Source organism: Oncorhynchus mykiss, chromosome 18 (assembly GCF_013265735.2).
Source record: "Oncorhynchus mykiss isolate Arlee chromosome 18, USDA_OmykA_1.1, whole genome shotgun sequence".
NCBI classification, from domain to species: Eukaryota; Metazoa; Chordata; class Actinopteri; order Salmoniformes; family Salmonidae; genus Oncorhynchus; species Oncorhynchus mykiss.
In genome coordinates this window covers 65261681-65271978 of record NC_048582.1, presented here as the reverse complement: position 1 = coordinate 65271978, position 10298 = coordinate 65261681, and the positions used below count along the sequence as shown (strand labels likewise).

Below are 10298 nucleotides of genomic sequence, written 5' to 3'. Positions count from 1 at the left end.
CCTAGACCCACTTACATACCCTACATTACTCATCTCATATGTATATACTGTACTCGACACCATCTACTGCATCTTGCCTATGCTGTTCTGTACCATCACTCATTCATATATCTTTATGTACATATTATTTATCCCTTTACACTTGTGTGTATAAGGTAGCTATTGTGAAATTGTTAGGTTAGATTACTCGTTGGTTATTACTGCATTGTCGGAACTAGAAGCACAAGCATTTCGCTACACTCGCATTAACATCTGCTAACCATGTGTATGTGACAAATCACATTTGATTTGATGAACATAAGCGCTTACACAGTGAACTACAACTATCACCTACATACAGACTCCAACCATCACCTACATACAGACTCCAACCATCACCTACATACAGACTCCAACCATCACCTACATACAGACTCCAACCATAACTAACATACAGACTCCAACCATAACTAACATACAGACTCCAACCATAACTAACATACAGACTCCAACTATCACCTACATACAGACTCCAACTATCACCTACATACAGACTCCAACCATCACCTACATACAGACTCCAACCATAACTAACATACAGACTCCAACCATAACTAACATACAGACTCCAACCATCACCTACATACAGACTCCAACCATAACTAACATACAGACTCCAACCATCACCTACATACAGACTCCAACCATCCCCTACATACAGACTCCAACCATCACCTACATACAGACTCCAACCATCCCCTACATACAGACTCCAACCATCACCTACATACAGACTCCAACCATCCCCTACATACAGACTCCAACCATCACCTACATACAGACTCCAACCATCCCCTACATACAGACTCCAACCATCACCTACATACAGACTCCAACCATCCCCTACATACAGACTCCAACCATCCCCTACATACAGACTCCAACCATCACCTACATACAGACTCCAACCATCACCTACATACAGACTCCAACCATCACCTACATACAGACTCCAACCATCACCTACATACAGACTCCAACCATCCCCTACATACAGACTCCAACCATAACTAACATACAGACTCCAACCATCACCTACATACAGACTCCAACCATCCCCTACATACAGACTCCAACCATCACCTACATACAGACTCCAACCATAACTAACATACAGACTCCAACCATAACTAACATACAGACTCCAACCATAACTAACATACAGACTCCAACCATCACCTACATACAGACTCCAACCATAACTAACATACAGACTCCAACCATCACCTACATACAGACTCCAACCATCACCTACATACAGACTCCAACCATCCCCTACATACAGACTCCAACCATCACCTACATACAGACTCCAACCATAACTAACATACAGACTCCAACCATAACTAACATACAGACTCCAACCATAACTAACATACAGACTCCAACCATCACCTACATACAGACTCCAACCATAACTAACATACAGACTCCAACCATCACCTACATACAGACTCCAACCATCACCTACATACAGACTCCAACCATCACCTACATACAGACTCCAACCATCCCCTACATACAGACTCCAACCATCACCTACATACAGACTCCAACCATCACCTACATACAGACTCCAACCATAACTAACATACAGACTCCAACCATCATCTACATACAGACTCCAACTATCACCTACATACAGACTCCAACTATCACCTACATACAGACTCCAACCATAACTAACATACAGACTCCAACCATCACCTACATACAGACTCCAACCATCATCTACATACAGACTCCAACCATCACCTACATACAGACTCCAACTATCACCTACATACAGACTCCAACCATAACTAACATACAGACTCCAACCATAACTAACATACAGACTCCAACCATCACCTACATACAGACTCCAACCATAACTAACATACAGACTCCAACCATAACTAACATACAGACTCCAACCATCACCTACATACAGACTCCAACCATAACTAACATACAGACTCCAACCATCACCTACATACAGACTCCAACCATCCCCTACATACAGACTCCAACCATCACCTACATACAGACTCCAACCATAACTAACATACAGACTCCAACCATAACTAACATACAGACTCCAACCATCACCTACATACAGACTCCAACCATCACCTACATACAGACTCCAACCATCACCTACATACAGACTCCAACCATCACCTACATACAGACTCCAACCATCACCTACATACAGACTCCAACCATCCCCTACATACAGACTCCAACCATCACCTACATACAGACTCCAACCATCACCTACATACAGACTCCAACCATCACCTACATACAGACTCCAACCATCACCTACATACAGACTCCAACCATCACCTACATACAGACTCCAACCATCCCCTACATACAGACTCCAACCATCACCTACATACAGACTCCAACCATCACCTACATACAGACTCCAACCATCACCTACATACAGACTCCAACCATCACCTACATACAGACTCCAACCATCCCCTACATACAGACTCCAACCATCACCTACATACAGACTCCAACCATCCCCTACATACAGACTCCAACCATCCCCTACATACAGACTCCAACCATCACCTACATACAGACTCCAACCATCACCTACATACAGACTCCAACCATCACCTACATACAGACTCCAACCATCACCTACATACAGACTCCAACCATCCCCTACATACAGACTCCAACCATCATCTACATACAGACTCCAACCATCCCCTACATACAGACTCCAACTATCACCTACATACAGACTCCAACCATCACCTACATACAGACTCCAACCATCACCTACATACAGACTCCAACCATAACTAACATACAGACTCCAATGATATCGGCCTAAAGGGAGGTTCCTCCATAGAATTACACAATGTATTCTACTTCTGTGCTTCCCACAGCTCACACTGAAGGCAATAGGAAGCACTAATAGAAATTGTATGACAAAAGACTAACCAGCAAAATGACACAGAAGGGAAGTGGACGACCATGCGTCAGCAGATCCTAAAGACATTTGGTCTGTGTGAACAGAAGTGTGTTGGGGGCTAGGGGACTGGGGTTAGGACAGGTGACTCAGTGATCCCTTCCTATTTCTGTCTATTGCTCACTTGCTTCTGAATATTGAAGTCTAAACTAAAGATGACCTGACAGAGAGTAGAATGTAATAGGATAGAATAGAACATAATAAAATAGAACAGGATAGAATAGACTAGGTTAGAATAGAATAGGATAGAATAAAATAGAATACGATAATAGAATAGGTTAGAATACAATAGGTTAGAATACAATAGGTTAGAATACAATAGGTTAGAATACAATAGGTTAGAATAGGATAAAAGAATAGAATAGATTAGAATAGGTTAAATTAGAATAGGTTAGAATAGATTATAATAGGTTAGAATAGATTAGAATAGGTTAAATTAGAATAGGTTAGAATAGATTAGAATAGGTTAAATTAGAATAGGTTAGAATAGATTAGAATAGGTTAAATTAGAATAGGTTGGAATAGAATAGATTAGAATAGGTTAAATTAGAATAGGTTAGAATAGGATAGATTAGAATAGGTTAAGTTAGAATAGGTTAGAATAGGATAGATTAACCTATTCTAATTTAACCTATTCTAATCTATCCTATTCTAACCTATTCTAATTTAACCTATTCTAGAATATAATAGATTAGAATAGGTTAAATTAGAATAGGTTAGAATATAATAGATTAGAATAGGTTAAATTAGAATAAGTTAGAATATAATAGATTAGGTTAAATTAGAATAGAATAGGTTAAGTTAGAATAGGTTAGAATAGGATAGATTAACCTATTCTAATTTAACCTATTCTAATCTATCCTATTATAACCTATTCTAATTTAACCTATTCTAGAATATAATAGATTAGAATAGGTTAAGTTAGAATAGGTTAGAATAGGATAGATTAGAATAGGTTTAGTTAGAATAGGATAGATTAGAATAGGTTAAGTTAGAATAGGTTAAGTTAGAATAGGTTAAGTTAGAATAGGTTAAGTTAGAATAGGTTAAGTTAGAATAGGTTAAGTTAGAATAGGTTAAGTTAGAATAGGTTAGAATACAAGTCACATTCACAACACTCCATTTCAGTTTGGGGACTCACCTTTTAGGTTCTTGGGGTTGTTCTGCTTTGTGCGCGGCATTTTCTTCTCCCCGGTTGGTTGGTTCACTCACTGACACATCTTCTGAAAGGTGGTAGATTCTCTAATGCAGGTAGACCAGCTGGGGGACGGCTGACTCCACATACACAGAGTCAGGGACACCCTCTGGGTTCACAAACAACAGGTTGGTCAGCGTTAGCTCAACATACAGCGAAGATCAATAAACACTAAACATTCCATGCAGTCTTCTATGTGTGTGTGTCAGGGTTTCCGTTAGTCAAATTTTGCACGGGACAGCGTGACTGCCTACACAGTAAAACAAATTCAAAATATTACATTTGTATAATAAAATGTGCGAACGACCTGTCTTACAGACTATTTGTAAGAACACTTTAATTAATAAATATCAAAATCACAGCTGTTTTTTATTTTATTTAAATACAATCTAGACCTCTCTAATTGTATTTAGCCTAGACAGTAATATTTAAATTAAGCCAATTAAAATAACAAAAACATGGCTGTCTACGAACACCAGAGCCGGCCTGCCCCACACCCCATTCCAGCAGCGATTCAGCACCACAGCAGTGGAAAGAGGCCACTCAAGGTGGCAACAAAATGATGAAATTATGAAACTGATGTCGGACAATCAAATGCGAATAAGTAAATCAAATTCATTCATTAAAAAAAAAAGGGATAAAGAATATGTACATGAAGATATATGAATGAGTGATGGTACAGAACGGCATAGGCAAGGTGCAGTAGATGGTATCGAGTATAGTATATACATATGAGATGAGTAATGTAGGGTATGTAAACATTATATTAAGTGGCATAGTTTAAAGTGGCTAGTGATACATGTATTACATAAAGATGCAGTAGATGATATAGAGTACAGTATATACATATGAGATGAGTAATGTAGGGTATGTAAACATTATATTAAGTAGCGTTGTTTAAAGAGGACCTTGCATCTTTAACGTCAGTAAAAATAGAAACCCAGCAGATATACTTTTCCAAGCAGCGTGAGGATTTATTAGCCTATGAAGTATATTAGCATTTGACGTTGTGGCACATCGACTGCTATTTCCATCAATGAATAAAAAGCATTATTTTCCAATGGATTTTTCTTTCTCCCGGACAATTTGATTTAGCTGCTTTATTTATTTATTTTTTTTAAATGGCCAAAAGCTGGCATTTACCTGTCAACAGAAACCCTTGGGTGGGTGTGTGTAGTCTCCCATCCTCTCACTTGGAAGAGAGAACACTGCTGTTGTTACGTCTGTCACTCTAACCGGTGTCACTTTCTAAATTCTTACTTCAGTCCAAACGTACACAGTGTAAATTCTTATTTCGGTCCAAACGTACACAGTGTAAATTCTTATTTCGGTCCAAACGTACACAGTGTAAATTCTTATTTCAGTCCAAACGTACACAGTGTAAATTCTTTTTTCAGTCCAAACGTACACAGTGTAAATTCTTATTTCAGTCCAAACGTACACAGTGTAAATTCTTATTTCAGTCCAAACGTACACAGTGTAAATTCTTATTTCAGTCCAAACGTCCACAGTGTAAATTCTTATTCCAGTCTAAAAGTACACGGTCTAAATTCTTATTTCAATCTTGGGTTTCATCAGACCAGAGAATTTTGTTTCCTCATGGTCTGAGACTCCTTTAGGTGCCTTTTGGCAAACGCCAAGTGGGCTGTCATGTGCCTTTTATTGAGGAGTGGCCTCCGTCTGGTCACTCTACCATAAAGGCCTTATTTGCTGGAATGCAGCAGAGAGGGTTGTCCTTCTGGAAGGTTCTTCCATCTCCACAGAGGAACTCTGGAGCTCTGTTAGAGTGACCATCGGGTTCTTGGTCACCTTCCTGACCAAGGCTCTTCTTCCCCAATTGCTCAGTTTTGCCGGGCAACCAGCTTTAGGAAGAGTCTTGGCGGTTCCGAACTTCTTAAATTTAAGAATGATGAGGCCACTGTGTTCTTGGGGACCTTCAATGCTACATACATTTTTTGTTACCCTTCCCCAGATCTGTGCCTCGACACAATCCTGTCTCGGAGCTCTACGGACAATTCCTTCGACCTCACAACTTGGTTTTTGCTCTGATATGCACTGTCAACTGTGGGATCTTATATAGACAGGTGTGTGCCTTTCCAAATTATGCCAAATCAATCGAAACATCAAGAATGATCAATGGAAACAGGATGCACCTGATGTCAATTTCGAGTCTCATAGCAAAGGGTCTGAATACTTATTTAAATAAGATATGTTGTTTTTTTATAAATTAGCAAAAATGTCTAGAAACCTGTTTTCGCTTTGTCATTGTGGGATATTGTGTGAAGATTGATTAGGAATTTTTTGAAGGAAACTGTTTTTATATATTTTTTACAAATTTGTTTAGCATAATATATTTATATAGTATGCATTAAAGGCAGGGGTGGGCGATTCCAGTCCTCGAGGTCCTGATTGGTGTCACAGTTTTGTCCCAGCCCCAGCTAACAAACCTGACTCCAATAATCACCCAGTCATGATCTTCAGTTTAGAATGCAATGTGATTAATCAGCTGTGTTTGTTAGGGATGGAGAAACAGAGTGACACCAATCAGACCCTCGAGGACTGGAGTTGTCCATCCCTGCATTAAGGTGTCTGTAATAAAATGAATACGTGGCAAAAACAAATCTAGACATCAGTGAATGCATTTTAATAGCTTCCAAAAGATTTTCTACAACGGTGTGGGAGTGCCAAGATGGAGGTGTGGGAGTGCCAAGATGGAGGTGTGGGAGTGCCAAGATGGAGGTGCGGTAGCTTCAACGCAGCACCCCCTGTCGGTCATCTAGTGTATATACAAACAATTGATTCAAACATACATGTTTTAAATTCTTATTTTTGGCCAAATGTACACAGGCTAAATTCTTATTTCATTCCAAAATGTACACAGGCTAAATTTTTACTTCAGTTCAAACCTACTGAAAAAGGAAAGCTCCAGCTAGGTTTGATGGTATAATGTCCGTATGACAGGATGACACTCCTGCGACTGAAATGTGGTGAATTCTGGACAGACAAAAGAGATGTGAAGGCATCTATATCCATATAACTATACGCCCTGGAGTAACTATCTCTAGTCTGATCTAAACCAAGAGGAGATTGTTTTTGGTAAATGCCTGATTGACAAGTCCATGTCAGATACGCATGCCTGTCCTTCGCTTTGACGAAACACGTTCACGAATGATGAAAGGTGCCAAAAAATAAGGCCCTGTGTCTGGCGGGAAGTAAGCGCTCCAGGGTGCTACGGCGGTTAGCGGGCAGGGCTAATATCAGACTGATCATCTTGTCAAAGTTAACACTCCATAGATCATTGCGTCACAATCAGACCTCTGCAAACACTGAAAGGGCAATGTGATCTCGTGGTAGTTGTTGTTTTATTGTATTGCTGCCCTGTCTTTCTTTTTTTTATGCAAATCTGCGCTCTGCAAAAAAAAAAAAACACGGCAAAGCATAGCACTCCTACAAATAGCCCTCCAATACACTGCCCTGAATTATCTATTTTTAAAAAATTATGACTTTATTGAAAATGACAAAACCTTTGAAATATAATGATCTGCATGCTGTTAGATAATTTCCTACATGGCGTTACTAAAATAACCTATTGTAGTATTCATAACAAGCAACCTCGTCCAATCCCTTCCACTGAACATTATCTTTCAGCATCACGTCTATGTTACATAACAGTCAGTTACTACAAGTGTAGGATTTTTAACCATACACTGCTACATGTGCGCTGCCACAGCAATGACATCATTCTCGAAGTCAGTGCAATAAATCGGCAGTGTGGTACATAGCGTCTGAACCAGGTCACCGAAAGAACGACAATTGAAAGTCACACAATGTAACATGCAGCCCCATGCAGCCCTAGGCACCCACCTGCCTCGCAGAACGAAGGACAGGTCGAATGCTTGACGCTTCAGACGATGCTGCATGTTCAGGAGGAGACCGAGACGTGCGTGTGCGGCGCGCGTGTCAGCTGATAAATATTTGAGGAAACACCCCGAAACTGACAGCTTGACGAGGACGCCACAATGAGCTGCTGAGTAAATGTTGCAGTAGGCCAAAAACTGTCCGAATGAAATCCTCTGTCTTGGTCAGTAACGGCTGACTCATTCAACACACACCTAGGAGGATTCCTTCCCGTCACCTTGCAGCATTTTACAACAACATTGTAGCCGCATGTAAAACAATAGACACGATGTCCTGCATTATGAAATATGAATGTTGAATAGCCAAACCCCTGTCTGTGTCATAATCAGATCACTCTATCCAACCAATAACGGTGGCTTCAAGTGACAGCCACTTCAAGTGTTCTAAACAGGTAAACAGCCCTGTTTCCTTGTAGTCATTCATCAACGTGCTTTCACAATCCATGTTATATCACGTGTCAATTTTATTTTCAGAGAACGCAGTCTAAATCAAAAAACAATATGGGAACATCGTATTTTTATGTCAGTAGCAACACATGAACGCGCTGTAACTGAGGGAGGAGTCAGGGGAACCCCCTCGCTCTCTGCAACAGTACAACGGCTGCACTTCCCTAATTCAACAAAATGCGACATTATTTTCAACACTTTGTTTGCCATGTGTTGCGTAACATAAAACACTGGCTAGTGTATCAGATAAATTGCAATAGATAAGTCTTACCTATGGGAGCAAAATAGGCACATTCGGTACACGTTGCGTAGCAAGCAAGATAGTAACGTTACACACGCCACATTCGAATGCTGCAGACGTCTACACCAAAACAACGATGTAAGCAACGACGGATCTGAAAGTTTGACTTGTTTGGTCCTAAAATTTGACATTCCTTCTTGGCAAACCAAAAAAAAGCACAGGCGTGAGCTAAACGAAACAAAACAGTGATGGCCTTGAGAAAAGAACTAGCCAAACCAGCTAGAACGTCCCCGACAAGCATTGGACACGAGCGCCCCGTGAAAACACTGCCAGAACACATCCCGATGCAGACCGAAGTGGCCAACAAATTAACGAAAAAATAAATAAATATAAACAAACTACATTCAAATATACTTACAAGTGCAGTCTTAATATTAATAATTGTCAGGGATTGCAGGTGTAACACACCTTAACTGTAAGGACAAATTGATTATTTTGTCTCTCTTCTCTCACTTTCTATTGCAGGAAACAGACAGGCCCACTGACGTCAACGGGGGTCCCGTCTCCGCCTCCCAACCACAGGATGTCATCTCCGGGAGGTGTGAGACGGTCGAACTACGACCGAATAAATTACTGAAAACAATATTACTAAGGCCTTACGTTCTACTTTATACATGCACATTCATTTAAAACGTATATCAACTATGTGTAGATCATATGTACAATTTAAAAATAGTGTTTATTTCAAGTATCGTTTGTCGCCCACCCCCCTAAAGATCTCCCCTTTGCACTGACGGTTTTCCCGGAGGTTCCTTTTTTTCAGGTCACGTTGCGCCACTACGACTGCCGACCGGGCTTTCCCATGCAGATCTCCCATAGCAATTACTAACCATATAAAAGCCTAATAGACTTTGGCCTTGCCAGAGGTATTGAGGGTGAGTTTGAAAATCGAAGATTAGACAGCTGCTATAAAAAATGTAGGATACATAGTGTGCCATGCAATGATTACGGTCAGTTTTCCCCTATAATCATAGACATTTAGGGTATTATAAATCAAATTTATTTGAGATTGTTTACATTTTAATGATATAAAAAAAACTAAATTGAATAATACTAGCCTTCTATAATACATTGGATAAGATGTACCTAGCAAAATACCCCATACTCGATGTCACTGCTTTGCATTAATGCAAAGAAAGGCCTATGGAATAGCATGCTGCACACACACTATTATTACAAAATTATGTGGACACCTTTTCAAATGAGAGGATTCGGCTATTTCAGCCACACCCGTTGCTGACTGGTGTATAAAATCGAGCACACAGCCATGCGATCTCAATAGACAAAATGTGGCAGTAGTATGATCTTACTGAAGAGCTCAGTGACTTTCAACGTGGCACCGTCATAGGATGCCACCTTTCCAACAAATCAGTTCATCAAATTTCTGCCCTGCTAGAGCTGCCCCGGTCAATTGTGAAT

At 40.1% G+C, this 10298-nt stretch overlaps 1 protein-coding gene across 3 annotated transcripts in view; it reads right to left on the bottom strand.

The window, feature by feature from the left end:
* Positions 1 to 9406, bottom strand: part of LOC110496699 (zinc finger protein 40) — a 100138-nt gene extending 90732 nt beyond the window's left edge. The window contains exons 1-2 of one of the 3 annotated variants that reach the window (XM_036953522.1): positions 9288 to 9406; positions 4161 to 4323 (exon numbers count right to left, since the gene is read on the bottom strand). In XM_036953522.1, the coding sequence (XP_036809417.1) occupies positions 4161 to 4200 (40 nt within the window). In that variant the 5' untranslated portion in view covers positions 4201 to 4323; positions 9288 to 9406. Of the gene's footprint in view, positions 1 to 4160; positions 4324 to 8849; positions 9168 to 9237 lie in introns of those variants that run through there. The other 2 variants (XM_036953520.1, XM_036953521.1) reach the window with 2 other exon arrangements.
* Between the last annotated feature and the right edge of the window lie 892 nt (positions 9407 to 10298).